The 18777-nt window shown below is 46.4% G+C and overlaps 1 protein-coding gene across 17 annotated transcripts in view; it reads right to left on the bottom strand.

Annotated features, from left to right (window-relative positions):
* Window positions 1-529: 529 nt before the first annotated feature.
* PCDH15 (protocadherin related 15) overlaps window positions 530-18777 on the bottom strand; it is a 633986-nt gene continuing 615738 nt past the window's right edge. For 8 of the 17 annotated variants that reach the window (XM_039553538.1, XM_039553537.1, XM_039553543.1 and 5 more), the window contains one exon: window positions 14214-16815. In XM_039553538.1, coding sequence (XP_039409472.1) covers window positions 15339-16815 — 1477 coding nt within the window. In that variant the 3' untranslated portion in view covers window positions 14214-15338. Of the gene's footprint in view, window positions 3045-4882; window positions 6296-7348; window positions 7482-8423; window positions 8498-9200; window positions 9240-10591; window positions 10614-14213; window positions 16816-18777 lie in introns of those variants that run through there. The other 9 variants (XM_039553551.1, XM_039553552.1, XM_039553553.1 and 6 more) reach the window with 5 other exon arrangements.

Genomic DNA, 18777 nt, shown 5'->3' with positions numbered 1-18777 from the left:
TGGAGTTATTCATGGAATGGCATCCCCAGAAAGCAAAGGCTGGAATTCTGTATTAATTGACAGAATGACACCACCACAAAATAAAAGAGAAAAAAAATACCCCTCCCCCAACCCCCCAAATCTTGTGCACCCAAGAAAGATTTCCCCAAAGTGTTCCCAGTTTTGAAGGTTCAGCTAAAACTGAGTTAATTTTAGACAACGCAGCCCCCCATTGCTGAAAAAAAGGTGGGATTTCTGATCTCTGCACTGTGGGAGATGCTCTGAGCACCTGGACAGCACAAAGGAGCTGGTGGGGAAGAGATTTTCCTTGGATAAGCATGGACAGCACTACTGACCACTGGTGTCCAGCCCCAGCATCCTTCCCAGAGCTACAGCTGCTGTAGTTGCTCTAGAAATAAAGAAACAACTTCTTTTTCCCTCAGAAAACTGGGAGAAAGCGTTTCTCTAAAAACCCTAATGAATATTAAGGACAGAACTGAGAGACTCTGCAATAAAAAGTGAGGCAGTGAAATAATAACAGTGTCTTAAACAGGATTAAAATATAACACTTTACTCGTTATTTCAAAGAATAGATTTTTTTTTCTTTCTTCCATCAGTCTTATCTGTATGTCCAGCCTCCAGCTAAACTCCAAACAGCTGCTTTAGCTCCGGTCCCAAGTGCAAATGTGCCAAGAAAAAGGAATTAGGGAAAAGAAACTCCCGGTGTTCTGTTTTTCCCACGTGTGAGAGGCTACAGTGCATTTCTCATGCCTAAAAACAAGCACCATTGCTCAGAATATTTGGTCAGAAGGCTCAGCTTGAGAAGGAGGTATTGGACAGAGAGGTCACATGGACACCACACGCAGACAGCTCCCAAAGACAGACACTCCCAGGGATTTCCCTGGGCAAAGGGAAAACCAACAGAGCCCCAGCAGCACAAAGTCCTTTCACCGCCAGAGCGGATCCGTCCTCAGCCAGACCCCGTGGTGAGGCCTCAGCTGTGGAACGGGGAGAGAGTGGTGATGCCAATCCCTTCCTTATTAATTACACACATTCATCTGTTGGCTCTTCCAATCTTTCCAGAGGAATCCAGGTTGTTCTCACGATTGGTTTGGTCTTACCCCGGAAAGGTTTGCACAACACAACAGGACACTTTTCTCGTGTGAACGTGGTTCTGCTTTTTGCCTTTGCTGCTTCACACTGGAGAAAACCGCTTTGCTTTGTCTTTTTTGGGTGGTGGTGACTGAACAAACAGTGACAATTCTCAGCTCCCTGCCCAAGCTGGGACACAGCACACTCAAAACTTCGAGGTAAAAGCAGGAGCTGTAACCAGGTTCCCAAATTTGTCGTGTATTTCACATGTAATGAGTACTAAAATTTTGGAACAACTCTATGTGTGTGTGTCCTGAGACCCTCTGCCCTTCCCAGATCTCTCTGTGCATGTTAACCTCACAAAATATTCCCTTTTTCTCCTCTTCCCTGTGGGATCCATTTGTCTTTGCAGCAGGTTTGTGTTCAAAGTGATCAAAGTGGAATGGTGATGGCACTACTTAACCCAGCAGCCAGTTGGGCTTGGGAATGGATCCATCCTCTTCCCATTAATTACTCTTTAGTGCCTCCCACTATCACACAGGCTCGTGGATCATCCTGCTTTATTCCAGAGGAACACAGCCATAGGATGACAATTACTGATGGAGCATAAAAACTGCACCTAAAGGTTGTGGAAAGAAGCAAACAGAACTGATGGGGGAAGAGATGAAAAGATGAAAAATTGACTGGAGAAGAAAATTGGAACAAGCTAATTTACAAAAGAAAATGAACAAACCATGGCCAGGTAGCTCTGAATAAGATTAATTGCTACACATTGCCTTCCTCGTTGCAATTTTTATCTTATTTCAGCTTCTCTTGCACTTTTCAAAGTGGCAGCACTGTAATGTCAGGAATTCTGATTCCATAGCTGCCAGCTGGGCATTGTTTGCATAAATTGCTCTGACTTTGGAATTGGGACTCAAATTTCAGCAGCAGCCGAGGATTTGCTCCATTGACTTGGATGGGTTTATTTTGAATTTATTACTCTGAGGTCAGAAGGCAGAGCTCTGGATATGAATCTTGACCATAAACAGACAATTCCCAAATCTAGACAGTAGAGCCACAAGTACCATACAGAAAAACAAAGCCAGGCAGGTATAGAACTGTCTGGAGGGTTAAACCAAAGGGGGCTGTGCATTTATTAGTAGTTTACTGTTTATTAAACAAGAACTCCAGATCCAAAAAGAACTCATTAATCGAAACCAAGTAGTGTTTAGTGAGATGGGAGCCTGTCAGAACTGGGGAGGACAATGGATCGGTCCAAATGTGAGTGCAAATTTTGTCTGGGAATTTTAAAGCGTGCCGTTTGTCGTGGACAACGGATGTGCACCATACAAACTCCGTACGTCTGCCCCTGGGTGACAATAAAAAGCGCAGTTTATTATAAACCGAAGTAAAAATAAAACTAAAAAAATCAACTAAAATCACAGTTTTGTCATTGGTATGTGGAGGTTGTTCCAAGGGCCCATCCAGAGCTCCTCCTCGTCGGACTGTGTGTGTTCACTGTGCGACTCCAAGGGCTCCTTGACATCCTCGTGGTCAACAACCGATTCCTGCTCATCTGTGCTTTTCAGTTTGGCCGGCCCAGCCTTTGTCACTGCATTTTCGGCCCCTATAGTAGAGGAAAAGGAGACACTGCACGGCCTGGAGTTCATTTTGTCGCCTGGGGACGGTCCCTTGGACAACGTGTTCAGCGGGACGCTCTCCTCGTGCGTCACCGCCAGCTTGTCCAGCTTCTTGAACTGCTTCCCCAGCCTCACCGGGGACGTGACTTTGAGGTTGTTGCCGAGGCAGCCGCGGCGGGTGCGCACCACGGAGCCGTTCTGGGCGATGTAGACGTTGCCGTTGCCGCTGGGTTGGATGCTGGGGGTGCTCATCCGGTTCCTCTGGCTGGGGTCGGGAGCGCTCTCCTCGCCCGTGGAGCTGGTCTCGTACTCCGGGTCCACCACCAACTTGATCCTCTTCTTTTTGGCCCACTGTTGGACAACAAAGAGAAGTGTCAGGACAACCCAGCACTGTTTCTTCATTTCCCTGCCCTTTCTGTTAATTAATTAGTAACTCATCAATTTCTATTAGTTTTGCACCGAGGAGGAAGCCACTGTGTGAGAGATCCTTTTAAGAAACCACTCCAAGGTATAAACTCTAGGAAGGCCTTGGAAGTTTTCTTCCCTTGCATTGTGAATTCCATGCACTGGGCAGCTCTGCTTTGTGTGCACCACACATCCAGCAGAGAAAATCCCGCGACATACACCAGGGAAATTCTCAGGCAGAGCGCTGGCAAAACTGGCTGGTTAAAAAACAGAACAGCTCTGTGTAAGGCTTTGTAAATATTCCAGGCAGGTGGGATGCTCGGGAAGACAGTGGAGAAACCAGATTTTAGGTTTATATAACTTACGTATTTTTTTTAAGAATTAATGCAAACAAGTGCCACACTGCTGTGACTTTGTAGCAGCAGTAATCCCTCTGTGGTGAGCACACAACCCCCACTAGGTATTATAATTTATAATTGATCTTTTAAAAAGAAATGCCTCCTTGCAGCACACTGAAAAGAACTATTACCCTTCTTGAATGAGTAATTCAAACACTAAGATGCCATCACAGTTAACCCCCACTACAAAACACACACAGGAACAAGAGAAAAGCCAGTTTTGAGAGAAAGAAAATCATGCAAGGTACAAATAGGTGATAAATGTTAAGGTTTTGAGAAGTCACACTTGGTAAAAATTACTTAGATGCCTATTTTATTGTTCCTGGCAAAGAGAGACAATGTTCTTCACATGGATATATTCCAGTGGATCTATTCCTGCTTGGTTTAAGTGGGATTTACTTTAAAACACTGTGTGCAGCTACAATGCTGTGCTGTGTGGGGATGCAAAGGGGCAGGTCAGTGATCATGGATCTAGTTCAAAGAGATGTTTGAACAAAATAAAAAATGAAATGAAATGAAATGAAATGAAATAAAATAATGAAGTGAAATGAAATAAAAACAAAATAAAATAAAATAGAATAGAATAAAATAAAATAAAATAAAACAAAACAAAACAAAATAAAATAAAACAAAACCACTGTACGGTGATAGGTGGGAAGGGCAGAGGCTGGGAAATGTAATCCATTTCCTCTCCTGACCAAGCTCACTTGGTCCTCCTGCCTCAGCATTCCTGGCTCGTGCATCACTGGTGTTTGTAACCTGAATCCTGTGATCCAGAAAACAGCCCAATCCCAGCTCTCCCAGTTATCCCCTGCAATTTTGGGAATGTTGTTTTGCTGCAATTCCACTTGTCCTCCCTGCAAACAGAGCTGACCATGACAGCAGAGAACTCACCTGAAGATTAGCACGTGTTATTATATGGCATTAATGTCTAAGATGAAAACATGGATGACTTTAAAATCTTTACATCCTCCTCCTCATTCCTGTTCTTCCCTAAATCCCATGTTTCATTGCTCCATGAAAACTGAACTTTCTACATCTATGACAGTATACCTCTGGTGTGTGTATGTGTATATACATAATTTTTTAATATGTATATATCCACAGGACTGGAATTAGGTTGGTTTTCCACAGTTCTCTCCCAAGGACAGTGAAATGCTGGATCAATAAGCTTTGCCCTCTCCTTTTGGCTGTCTGCAGCCCGTGAGCATCGCTTAGGAAAGACCACACTGAAGGCACAGCAAGCAAAGGCACTCCTCACTGCAAACCATCACCTACTGTCACTCCTCTTTAGAAGGAGGTGGAGTCACCCGTGGCCTCTGACTCCGCAGTTCCAGTACCCTGGGACTGGCTGCTTTCCTGGGACACCTTTTTCTGTGATTTCACTCCTTTCCTGTTGGTGTCAGAGCTCTCAGTCTCAGTCCCAGGGGACGTGGTGGTTTTCCCCGACGTGGCACTGCCTGAGCTTTTTGCCCCTGTGGTACCTTTGGAAGTCGTGCTGATTTCACTGTCTAGGCAAGAAGATTCATTCTTACTGGCAGTGTCCTCCCTGTCACTGTCCTCTGGATCAACCTCCTCTGCACTTTCCTCCTCGCTCTCCTCACCAGGAACAGCTGATTGTCCTCCCTTGCCCTCTCCAGCAGCAGCAGCTTTTGCCTTGGCAGTTTTAGAATCCGCCCTGTTTGAGTTATCTGCTGTCTCCTCTGCCTCTTCCTCTTCTTCTGACACCTCTTCTATGGTGTCCTCTATTTCCACGCTGGCAGAGGAGGTTTTGCTCTTGTAGCTGGATCCTGAGGTTCTCCTGTAGCTCGTGTCCCTGTCGCTACCTGAGGTGGTAGAGCTCATGGATTTCTGGCTGGAGCGTTTGCCACGGGAGCTGCCTGCCCAGCTTTTCACACTGGACATTTCTGTGCTTCTCCTGCTGCTGGACTCACTGGTCCTGCTGTAGGAGCTCCGTGAGGATGAGCTCTTGGACATGCTGCCATCTTCATCGCTCTCAGAGTCTTCCTCATCATCGTCCTCTTCTGACGAGTCCTCCTCTGACTCACTGCTGGAGCTGGATTCAGACTCGTCATCGGAATCCCCCAAATCCCCCGTTTCCTCATCCGAGTCCACGGTGCTTTCCGTGGCCTCATCCTGATCCAGGGTTATTTTCAAGTAGTCTTTGTCTTCCGACTCGGAGCCGGAGCTGCTGCTCTTCTCAGAGGACTCATCCGAGGTGCGCCTCCTCCTCCTCGTCCTCCTCTCATAGTCGCTGTCCTCCTGCTCGCTGTCTGCCGTGATACTGATCGAAACCCCCGACTTGGCTTCCTCCCTTTCAGACCCTTCCTCTCCACGCGCCAAATCCTTGCCAAGGCCCTCCTGGAATTTCCTGGAGACGCTGATGCGCTTCAACACGTGGTTTAGTTTCCTCATGGAGGGCCTGTCATCCATGGATTTCTGGAAGTAGCTTCCCCTGATCATCATGGGTTTGTCCCCGTCCGCTTGGCGAGCCGACAACAGCTTGGCATAGCTGGAATCTTTCCTACCTTTCACTTTCTGCAGGATCATCGGGAATATCTTTGCTCTCTTCCACCGGGAACGAGCAGACTCAGCTCTTCCTACAGGTTTGTGGGCACTGACTGCCACACGACTTAAATGCATCACTCCCTTTAGCCTCCTTTTTCCCTGGCTGCTCCTAAATCCTCTTCCAGGACCACGGCTGAGGTCCATCCCAACACCTACAGGTCTCCCTTCCATTTGAGGCCCTGCTGCCTGGCTTATCCCTCTGCTGGGAGGGCCTCTGACTGGACTCATGCCCTGCAAATTATGAAAATCAATTGATTACCACTTGAAAGAGAGTTATTATGAAAACCTGTACCTTAAAATAGGGTAGGAATAGATGCAACATTTATTTCCCAGCATCAAAATGAACTTACCTGGTTTAGAAGTTTTCTTAACAAAGTTATGGGGAATGTTTTGGAATTTTAGAGTTTTAGGGAGTTGTAGAATGGGCTGGAAGTGCACAACTACCTTACTCTGAAATGGGGAAAACACTGAAATGTTCTCTCTTCTCATTTAATAGTGGATTAAGATCTGGCATTTATAAAAATTCAACTTTTTTCTCAAAATAAACATATTGACTTTCTTCTGATTACCACTGACATTTCCTATTTTTTTGGTTTTCATTGTGAACTTTATGACAAATGAGTTTAGGTACCGTTTTTTTCCTTGAAAAGTCAGAGGAATATCAGTAATGGACTCACAGAATCACAGCATGGTTTGGGTTGGAAGGGACCTCAAAGCCCATCCAGTGCCACCCCTGCCCTGGCAGGGACACCTTCCACTGTCCCAGGCTGCTCCAAGCCCCAGTGTCCAGCCTGGCCTTGGGCACTGCCAGGGATCCAGGGGCAGCCCCAGCTGCTCTGGGCACCCTGTGCCAGGGCCTGCCCACCCTGCCAGGGAACAATTCCTTCCCAGTATCCCATCTAAATTTTCCCTTTTCCAGTCTGAAGCCATTCCTCTTGTCCTGTCACTCCAGTTCCTGCTGAAGAGTTCTTCTCCGGCTTCCCTGTAGGCCCCTTCAAATACTGGAAGGTTTCCTCATTTGGTAATGATATGAATTACCTAAGTCTAAGTGGATTGTTCTTTGAACTAAAACCAGATGAAACTCAGCAATTCCTTTTTGTGCCTAGAAAACGAAAAGGAATTTTATGCTGGCAAACTTTACAGGCCCTCAGAAGGGCCAACAATGCTTAACACTGATCTATAAAAAACCTAATTCTAACCAATTCCAGTGTCCACCTGATGAGGCTTGGTGGCCCTTCAAGCAGTTGCAGGGACAGAAGGAGCCCTCCAGAGTCTCTTCCTTACCTCCTCTGCTGCTGGCCCGTGGGGACTGTAGTAGTAGCCACCATCACTCTCCACCACGACCTCGCCGTACTCGTCGTACATCCCCGACGGGGACAGCAGGCGCCGGCGGCTCCCGTACTGCGGCAGCTCGTACCTGCCAGGGACACCACAGCTCCTCAGGGTGGGCCCAAATGGGCTCACACCTCTCATCACGCAGCCATCAGTGCACACATTCACATCCAGAGGGATGGGAACGGCTTTCCTTGTGTTTCCCTCTCCCTTCTTTCCTTAGCGGCAACCAAATCCCAAACCTCCTGTTCCAATGGGCACAAGCCCTTCAGGGCGACCTGAATTTTGAGGTCTGTTGGATCAGTCAAGACCCCACTAAGTGCATCAACCTTCCTTCAATACACCTGAGTTTTTGGGGGGATCTTTCTTAATAACCATGGAATGAAAGAGCAGCTTCCCTGGGATCAGTTCTGGAGAATGCCAGGTAATTCCTGAAGAGCCTGCAGTCCGATGGGCTTTATCAGAACAAGGCAGGATGGGGTTTTTGAGGGAAATTCAGAAGGCCACAACGCAGGTTGGCATTTTTTGAAGGAAAATAACAGGCTACAAGAGAGGATGGCAGTTTTTGAGGGAAATTTAACAGGCCATGAGGCAGGATGGTGTTTTTTGCGGGAAATTCAAAATACCACAAGGCAGGATGGTGTTTTTTGAGGGAAATTTAAAAGGCCAGTGGCTGGGTGGGAACTGGGAGAAGAAAGGATTAATACCTGAACTCAGGAGGGGAGGAGGTGATGGAAATTAATCTCCCAGACAGCAGAAATACACACACAAAGGATGTAAAGCCAGCCTGAGAGATGGGCTGTGCACTCTGCAAGGGGAAAATGCCATTACTAAAGGAGCAGGGAGTTATCAAATACCCCCTTAACCTCTGCAAAGAGTTTTGTTGTCTGTTCCCGCCTTTGTGGACACAAAGATTAAAGTCATCCTGAGGTGAAGGGAGGTCCCACGATTAACTGCTGGAATAATAAACATCACCAGCCTGGAAAAGCAGCACTTTCAGAAATAAAGAGGAAAAATGGAACTATACCCATGCTCATAACTGTAGTAATCCTGGCCGTAGTATTCCTGCCCTGGATCAATTCCAGACTCCATACTTAACTCCTGGAAAAGAGAAACACTGATTGAGTGCAAACAGTGTGAAAAAGGCCCAAATGTAATTACTGATATTATTATTCCTTATGATGTAATTACTTCTTCTGACTGCAAAAATGATCCCCATCCTGTAGCACAAAAATAGCAATGTCTCACTCTGGCTTTTACTGCTTATTCTGGAAACAATTTTGGGGCTAAAAGATTGGAAATAGAAAGGTTTGCAATTGCACTGCACAGCAAGATGCTAAAGCTTCCAGCACCAACTGCTCAGCTCAGCTCCAGCTGCAATAATCCATCAGCAGCTGACTGACACTCGGAAAAAATCAGATGGCAGTTGGAGAGCAATGAAATAATTCTGTCTGGAAATCTGGAACTGTGGGATGAAGCCCGTGTGAGCCACTGTAAGATGCTCATGGGGAAAATCACAGATCCCTGAGTGGTTTGGGAGAGACTTTAAAGCCCATCCAGTCCCACCTTCCTCTATCCCAGGCTGCTCCAAGCCCTGTCCAACCTGGCCTTGGAAGTACCAAGACGCAGTAAATTTAAGGTATTTAATTAAAATAACATAACTGGGCTTACAATGCCAGAACTTTACTTTTTATGGAAGAGCTAGGGGGAAAAATTACCTGAGCCAGACGAGTTTTCATTAGAGAATGATGTAAAAGCCATTTCAAAACTTATAGAATAATTAAGGAATGAAAAATAGTGGTACCTCTGGTCTGAGAAGAGAAGGTCTCAGCAACTGCTGTTGCTACAAGAGAAAATGAGAAGGAGGTTAATTAGGCAGCAACAATTAAAGTGCAGGTGATTGGTGTCTAAGATTAGTAATAAATGCTGAAACCACAGGTCCTTTGAAGTTTTTTTATGGCAGGCAGCTGGATACTTCCATACCCTGTGAGAACACAGAGCACCTGCTGCAGTAAAATCCCTTTACAGCCCACCATTTCTTTTGCCTAAATATAAAATCAAATTCCCAGTTTTTGTGATGATTGTCTGAAATATTTAACTCAAGAACTTCTACCAGAGGCCAAGAGAACCAAATTCTCTGTCTGAATTAAGAGACACAAACCAGCTGTGCAAAGGGAGAAAAAAAATCAGCAAATATCAGCCTTTATGATAGAAACGTATTTTGGAGAACTTTCCAATTATTGAATGAGATTGTTCTGAAGGAAACTCTTCTCCCTGAGTTTCATTGCTGGACAAAGTGATGCTGCAGGAGCAGCAGACCTCAGAGCACTGCAGGGAAGGTCCGTGGAGCCCCATCCCTGCCTGCCAGGTGACTGGGTGTGACACTGGAAAACACAGCAGGCGTGGAATGGTCAAGCAGCAATCTCGGAGCTGGAGGTCGCACCCGTGCCACAATGGATCTCAGCCCCCAAGGGATCTGCGCCTCATCAACTTCTTGGATCACTTTCAATTTCTGGTCTCTAAAGCACCCAGTACCCAGGAGTTCCACAACACACAATCCCAGAGTGGTTTGGGATGGAAGGGACCTTATAACTCAGCTCATCCCCCCCCCTGCCATGGCAGGGACACCTTCCACTGTCCCAGGCTGCTCCAAGCCCCAATGTCCAGCCTGGCCTTGGACACTGCCAGGGATCCAGGGGCAGCCCCAGCTGCTCTGGGCACCCTGTGCCAGGGCCTGCCCACCCTGCCAGGGAACAATTCCTTCCCAATCTCCCATCCAGCCCTGCCCTCTGGCACTGGGAAGCCATTCCCTGTGTCCTGGCCCTCCAGTTCCTGCTGCAGGGTCCCTCTCCAGTTTCCCTGTATCCCTTCAGACCCTGGAAGGAGCTGTGAGCTCTCCACACAACCTTCTCCTCTCCCGGCTGAGCAGCCCCAGCTCTCCCAGCCTGGCTCCAGAGGGGAGGTGCTCCAGTCCCCTCAGCAACTCAGTGGCCTCCTCTGGACCTGCTCCAACAGTTCCATGTCCTTCTTGTGTTGGAGGCACCAGAACTGTGCACAGAATTCCGGGTGGGGTTTCACCTGAGCAGAGCAGAAGGGGAGAATCCCCCACTTCCCTGCTGCCCACACTCTTGGGCTGCACAGCAAAAGCACGTTGGTGTAATTAACATTTTAAAGGTGACTGGGCACCAGCCTTACCTCTTGCTGTGCATATCCTCGCCTAGAGGCCAGAAAAAGAAAAGAAATAAATTAGGATAATGCTGTGAGCCTGCACAAAGATGCACACTGCCATTCTCGCTGGAGAGGGGCGAAAGAGAATGTAATTAGAAATGTAATTAGCATGGAAAGAAATACACATCTCTAACATCAAATATGGTTTTCTTCGGGTTTGCTCTGGACACGGATCATTGCATGGGAAAGGCTGGAGAAGCTTAGGGCTCTTTTCTTGCTTTAGATTGTGAAATGATGAGGAGAAATCCCCAATCCCCAAGAGCCAGTGCATCCAAAGGGACTCAGCACATGGAAAGGGGGATTGGGAGGGAACCCTGTTCCCTCACACCTCTGCTCAAGCAGTGAAACAACTTCTCTTCTACTCCTGAACTTTCTGTATCCATCAGGAGTTGCCCTGGAGCTTGTGTTACTAATTTCTTATACCAACATGATTATTCCAATTACACCTTTCCTAACATTTGCTCAGTAGGGGGGAGTTAAATCTCCTTTTTTCTTTTTGCTATCTGTGCTTATTTTGCCACAGGCTTTGCGCTTCTGATCTTATTGGGAATTTATTGTTGGTTTAATTCATTTTCTTGGAGCCATTCCTGGGCATGACCAATGCATTTATGTCTATCAAGTTTTCTATTTTCACATTTTGTGCCTGAAAATTGAAATGACTTCAGCAAAACTAGAGAACAACAATTTAGGCCTTTGAATTTTTCTTAAGGATAAGTCTGGATTATTTGTATTATGGTTTTTAAGAAGGAAAGGGTAAATGCTCAAAATTATGTTAGGCTTATCCTAGGACACAGCCAGCAGTCATGAGGAAGTCTTTAATTACACTAAATAAATGATAAAGACCAGAGAAATCCTTTTAATTCTTTAATATCCTCATCTCTAAATCTTCCTATTAATATTCAGCACATGGAATTGATTATCAGCATTGAATTAATGCTGTCGCCTATGTAATAGAAACCTCATGGCCAGCTGAAATGAAGATTTATCATCCAAAGATGATCTGACTTTTCAAAGCCCACTCGAGGAACGCTGGATTTAGTTTCCATATCGCCTACAACAATCTTTGGATAGAGGAAGTCTGAGGAGAAGGAAGCCTATTACTCTTAATTGCACTATATTGCAGATTAAAAGCATAATATGAGCAATTCTAATTAAATTTGGAATTCAGCTTTCATAAAAATAGCACCATGCTGAGTTTTGCTGATATTGCTCGAGTAGTTTTGTGTGGCCATGATTAGAAGGAAAAAAAGGTCCCCGAAAGACAGAAAATACCCATTCACTCAATACAGCACCAGGATCTAGTCTGGCACACAGACAAAGGTCAGAACAACATCATTTATTTCCAGGAAGGAATTAAAGCTCTCCACAGAGGGAGGGATTGCTTCTGGGAAATGTTCTCAGCCAGACTTTGCTGCAGTCAGTCAGAGGGAAATCTTCCCTGTGGAATGGGAAGCGAAGCCGTGGAGCCTGTGAGGATGTGGGGTAACGGGACAGCCAGCACACAGAGCTGGTACTTAAGGGGAGAGACAAAGGCAGAATGAACTCACATGGACAAGATGTGCCGACCTTTCACTGCTGAAAGAGGTTAAAGGGACTGGGATTTGCCTAAAGCAGCATTTCCCCAATTCCTGACACCCCAGCAGGTGTTTGCTCTTCCACAACTTAGATCTGTTTTCATATTTAAAGCAAAATCGTCACAAATCCCAAATACTACAGATACTCAGAGGGAGCAACTACTTATCAGTTTGCCCCGGCTCCTAAAATGGAGATTTCCTGCAGATCAGAGCTGGAGCAGAGAACAAATTGGGAAGGAGGATGAGTAATGATAACACTGTGATGAAATTCCAGCTTTGCATGGAAGAGCTCTCCACTGATGCCATCTCTGCTCCTGCTCAGGACTTGGCCCCGTCAAGCTGACGATGAAAGAATGAGAGCTATATCAAGGGTCACATCAGACCCCAAATGACCAAATCAGACAATGTGAGAGGGGTAAATTATATCTAAATAGAAATTATTACAGATGCTCAACTTGCTACCAACTCCTATATTGGATCTAATCCTTCGTAGCGCTGCAGAACTGCAGTACCATGGGATCACGGAATGGTTTGGGTTGGAAAGGACCTTAAAGCTCATCCTCTTCCACCTCCACCCACCTTCCACTGTCCCAGAGTGCTCCAAGCCCCAATGTCCAACTCGGCCTTGGGCACTGCCAGGGATCCAGGGGCAGCCCCAGCTGCTCTGGGCACCCTGTGCCAGGGCCTGCCCACCCTCCCAGGGAACAATTCCTTCCTAACATCTCATCTAAACTCCTCCTCTTTTGGTTTAAAACAATTCCCTCTGCAGCACCCAGACATCTCAGTGGGACAGAACTCCCCTGGTACAGCCTCTTTCCTCTTTCCCAGTCTAATAAAATTCATTTTGTTAACAAAGACTATTAAAAAAGCCAGCAGGAGAACAAAGATTGTGTTATATCCAGACAAAATGAAGCCAGTTTTGTAAAGTTTTCAACTTCATCAAGATTTCCAGAAGGAGAAAGTAAATGTTGCTCATCAGTAAAGAGCTGATGCCATGACCCCCTCCCAGACCCTTCTGAAACAATGAAATTTAATATTTAAAGTGGAGCTTCTGTGTGATGGCCACTCTTTCTTCTTAAGGAACATCCCAAATAATTGTAGCCAAACTGGACTGTTGGAGTTTATGCTGTGAATGACTCGACAGCTCCACTTCTGCTGTGTGACCTTACAGACCACAAAATCACATCTTATTTGTGTCGTATTTCACTGGGGATGTAAAGAGCTGCACAACACCAGCTCTTTACAAGCTCTAATGTGGGACTTGGGCACTTCAATTTTAATTTCTGACTTTGGGGTTGATCCACTCTGAACATGAGCAGCCTGATACTTTTTCATGCCCATCTCTGCCCTCTTCCCACTGTCCCCTTGCCAGGAGCATGGCCGGGACACAGAGGGAAACATTTAAATCATATTCCCACTCTGGCTCTTCAATTCTAACAATTCTCTACCTAATAGGTGCTGAGCTTTGGGAAATTGATTATAACACTGCAGTCGTGCCACCCTTGGAGAACTGAGCACCAAAACTGTGCACATCCCATAAATGACACAGATTCTGTTACAGCAAAAATAGGATGGATAATCCCTCCCCTTACACGTTTAGCTACTCCTACACCTACCTTGATCCTACAGCCTAGCCCAACAAGGGTTTTAAGTAAAGGAAAATTCTAATGGATCAGCAGAAATTGTGGGATGGAGTTCATGGAGTTTGGCACTGGGGCAAAAAGTGAGGAACTACCTTGAGCAACTTCTGACTGAAGCATCCACGCATGTCCTAACTGCAGACTTCAATAAAAACAGGAGAAAAGAGAAAAAGCCAAGCACCACGGAAATGCTGAGTCTGATAAACAGCCTGACAAAGAATTTGTTACCTTTGTGCTCAGAATTGCAACGCTGATACCGAACTGGCATTTTAGTTTTGCTTCATTAGGTAATATCTGCCTTTCCCAACATGGTTTTCAAAGTTTTCATCTTAAACTTTTCAGATTTTGGTAAAGGACTGAAAGGAAACTTGAAAGTTGAACCAGGCATTTAAATACCCAAACTGCCTTTACTTACCATTTTTTCAAAGGACAATCTAATTTACTTTACATAAACATTTATAATCGACATATTTTATGTAAAGATCTGATTTAGATGCTTGTGAGCAAAAAAGTTGGTAAGTAAATCCACATTGTGTGGATTTTTACAAGCACTTGGAAAACCTTCACCTGGTGATACTAATCAGAGTGACTTTATTACAGTTTAATTGAGATGTTTCAGCTTGTGACAGACCAGCATGGAAATTAAAGAGAGACAGCAACAACATGCACATGCACAATCATAAAAAACAAACAACAAATGCTTTGTACATGAAAGGAATTTACAAAATAAAAACTTTTCACATGCAGTTAGAGTATATAAAAAAAAATGCAATGGAAGGCAGAAGACGAAGAACAGGAGTGGGGACACAGCCACGTTTGCTGAGAAACAAAAGCAAACCCTTCTTCTCACTGGACATAGGAACTGAGCTGCCAGAAAACGTCAGCAGAGCAGAGCCCCCAGAATAGGGAGATGCAGTATGGAATTATGGAATGCCTGGCTTGCAAGGGACCTTAAAGCTCATCCCATGGCCAGCGCCACCATCCCAGGTTGCTCAAGGCCCACCCAATAACCCGGCTCACCGAAGCTGAGCCTGCTGCTCCCAGGCCTTCCTTGCTTTGACACCCAATGTGCGGCAGAAGATTCCTTCCAGGTGGGGCATTTTATGGGCATAGCAAGAGATTCCAATCACAGCTACAGGAAAATCTTACTGATGTTACCTACAGTGAAGGCTGCTTAAAGAAGTATCGAGCCCACTGCCATCTATGCCCCAGCTTTGGGTGAAAATGGACAGTTTTCCCCAAGAACTTCCAGTAAACAGACTAAGAACCAGCAAGATGTAGTTCTGAGAAAACAACTTGGAGAGTTATATTTTATATCACAAATTTTTGAGTGAACGGCAAAGACAACGTCTCTCCATTTAGGATCGGGAGTGGGGAAGTCATGGTGCACAGCAGAAAAAGGGGGAAAAGTCGGGATTCCTGGAGAGTCTGAGGCAGATACCGTGTGCTGCATTAGAGTCCTCCCACTCAAAGAAAGCAGGGAACATCCACCCATGAGCATTACAGAGCTGTAGACTGTGAGGGGAAGCGTTTCTCCAGCTCCTCCACAACACAGCTCAAGTTCCCGTTCTGCTGGTTGTGCTCAGCCGCGGCTTCTGGAGTCGGGAGCTCCGGGCTCGGGGCTGGTTTGAGCTTGGGGACGTGCTTGGGCAGCAGGTGGTTCTTGTCTATTTGGCTGTACATGTTGGCCACCGACTTCTCAATGGCGGCCAAATTCTGAATGTTTTTAAGAATTCCTTTGAGCTCCCTGCGGGGAGGAGGCTCTGGCACTGTGGCCGGGGCGGGGACAGCTGGCTGTTTGGCAGGGGATTTGGAATGCTTGGCAGGGGACAGCAGCTGCGTGCTAAGAGGAGATGGAGTGGAAGAAGAAGAAGAAGAAGAAGAAGAAGAAGAAGGAGGAGGAGAAGAAGAAGAAGAAGAAGGAGGAGGAGGAGGAGGAGGAGGAGGAGGAAGAGAAACTGGAGGTGGAGGCGGAGGATGTGGTGGCAACAGAGGAGGGGATGGAGGTGGTGGTGGCAGTGGAGGCGGCAGCTGTGGAGGTGGGGGTGGGGGAATTTTAGGTGGGTCTGGAATGCTTTCTACAACTTCTTTGGTCTGAGGAGCTAGAAAACTTTGGCAAAGTGGTTTCTTTATCCTAGAAGATGGAGGAGTTGGTTTGCGAGTCGGTGGAGGAGAATGTTCTTCAGGGCCGTCGTGGTGAGTGACGATTACAGCGGGGACCACGGCAGTCTCCGCTTCAACTCCTTCAGCACAAGGCGTTGGAGAGGATACAGGGGAGGAGCGAAGGCGGGGAGAAGCCACCACACTTTTGGGAGACTGCTCTGGCGCATTCTCTCCCTCCTGGACACTGGCGCTGTGTGTGGGCGACCGCGTGGATTTCACTTCGGGAGACCTCACTTGCTTCATTTCCTGCAGCGCCTCGAACTGCCTCGCCTTCTCCTTCACAGTCAGCTTGGGGCTACTGATCCTTTGGAAGAGTGGACTGCTGACATCGTCACTGCTATCCGGATTTTCAGCTCCTTCCTCCTTGGCCGTGAGTCTCTGCTGCTGCCACTGGATGGGGTCCATGATAACCGGCCTACCCAGGGACCCCTGCGTGTGTCTCCTGGTCAGGTGAGTGGGCACTGTCCACGCCCGGTAGCTGCCCCCCAAAGAGGCCTCTCTCCAGACCAGTCTCGAAGGAGAAAGAGTATCTAAAGCATTGTTCCTTTTCCATAGGAACCCTGCGGCAGCGGGGCTTTGAGGGGGACCTTCCATGTACAACGGGTTTCGGGTCCTTAGCGGGTTCTCATCGGACAAAAAAGTGATGTTACTCGAGGATTTGGGGAGGTTATTGTTCAGGGATCCATTGATATTGGATTGCTTGTGAGCCTCTATAGCACGGGAAGCAAAGCTGCTTATAACTCTCTGTCGGTCTCCTTCTTCTAAGACTGACTTTTTTCCCCTGCTTTGTTGGAAATGGTAGAGAAGAAAAAGACTTGAAAGAAAAGAAGATAATCACATGTGAGGAAACATGCATGGACATAGGTACTTATGAGAGAGAGAAAAAAAGAACTTATGACATGAAGCAGAGCCATTAAATCACTTCTAGCAAGCTACAACCCAACAGAAGGAGCGCATCTACTACTGGGCAAGACATTTACTTTTGCATCTTCTTTAAGGGGGAAGGAAGGAAAATTAAAACAAGCTGCTGCTTGTTTTAATTTGAAGCTGCGTAGCTACTTGGCAAGTTCAAAAATAAACCCAAGTCTCCTTCAAAAGACCTCCTAGAATTCCAAATTATCAGGTAATATTGTGCCCTATCCACCCAGAGACACAAAACATCCCCGAAGTATCAATATGTGAATGAATCTCATTTCTTGTGTGTCTGAATTTCATCTCTTCACCACGTTGAACCCAGTTAAAAATCCCTGTGGTTGGGTTACATCGAATTTCTACACCAAAAGTAGGAGGTGTCACCACTTTCTGGACTTCACCTGTCACCTCCCAGTCCCTCATTAACCTCCCCCCTCAAATATTTTTAATACCACAACCTTCTGAGCAGATTTGAAAATAAACAGTATTTTAAAATGCCCCGCAGTGCCTGCTAGAAAAGTGCCCTGCGAGGCCTATTTTAAATAATGCTCACCTCAGGCTGAAATGAAACTTGTTTTTCTCTCAAACAGTGAGAAATTTAAGATTTGGGCCTGTGTCAGGCAGAGCTAAAGTACAGCATGAGTAGCAATCTCATCTACCTGCACAAATTAAAATAGCATTTAAGACTGGTTTTAGTGACTTAGAGACATCCAGGATTTTCATACAAGTTCTGACTTAAAAATCCTAAGCCTTGTCTCTACCAAAGTTTGAATTTTGGCAAAGGAATAGGAGGAAAAAAAGGAGTTTCCCATGATTCTGTGAATGTTGGAAGATGAAGTTTTAGACCTCTTGGTCACATCGTTCCGTGGGTTTTGGTGGTGGTGTTTCATAGCTCAGAAAATATAACTAAATCCAAATTAATGAAAAATTAACCTCTGGCGGTTAAATATTCCCTAGCAAAACTGGAAGAGAAATTTAAATACCTAGAAGGAGTTAATTGAGAGATCTTAATTTCCCTCTAAGTTATTTAAGATGTAAAAGTCCCCTGAGGGTCTGTATTTCGTAACAAAACACTTTTGTTTCGTGACTTTTGTTTTTTGTTTTGATCAGGGGACCACCCAGGCAGGGAACCCCCAGCTTCCTAATGGTCCAGGGAGCCAGGAGGACTGGAATTCCTGTACAGAATCCAGGGATCATTCTCCCATTTGCAAAAAAACACCCAGCAGAGCTCCACGGAGTGAATAAACTCTCCCCAGGCACTGCAGTTTGCCAGAGCTGAGTGTGCCTAAGGCTTCCTCTGGGCAGAATGAATACAAATAATTAACTTTACATTAATTAGAGAATCCCAGCAGGGTGTGGATTGGAAAGGACTTTAAAGATGACCTAGCTCCAACCCCCTGCCATGGGCAGGGACACCTTCCACTGTCCCAGGCTGCTCCAAGCCCCAATGTCCAGCCTGGCCTTGGGCACTGCCAGGGATCCAGGGGCAGCCCCAGCTGCTCTGGGCACCCTGTGCCAGGGCCTGCCCACCCTCCCAGGGAACAATTCCTTCCCAATCTCCCATCCAGCCCTGCCCTCTGGCAGTGGGAAGCCATTCCCTATGTCCTGGCACTCCATCCCTTGGAAATGGTCTCTCTGTGTTTCCTGTAGCTCCTTCAGGCCCTGAAGGCCCCAGTGAGGTCACCTGGGAGCTTCTCCTCTCCAGGCTGAACAATCCCAGCTCTCCCAGCCTTTCCTCCCAGCAGAGCTGCTCCATCCCTCTGCTCATCCTGGAGCTCTGGATGCTCTCTCCAGCAGCTCCAGGCCCTCCCTGTGCTGGGCCCCTGAACTCTAAAGTGACTCTGAATTCCGCAGCAGCCACCTT

The sequence above is a fragment of the Corvus cornix genome, chromosome 6 (assembly GCF_000738735.6).
Source record: "Corvus cornix cornix isolate S_Up_H32 chromosome 6, ASM73873v5, whole genome shotgun sequence".
Lineage (NCBI taxonomy): Eukaryota > Metazoa > Chordata > Aves > Passeriformes > Corvidae > Corvus > Corvus cornix.
This window is presented reverse-complemented; position numbering and strand designations above follow the sequence as displayed.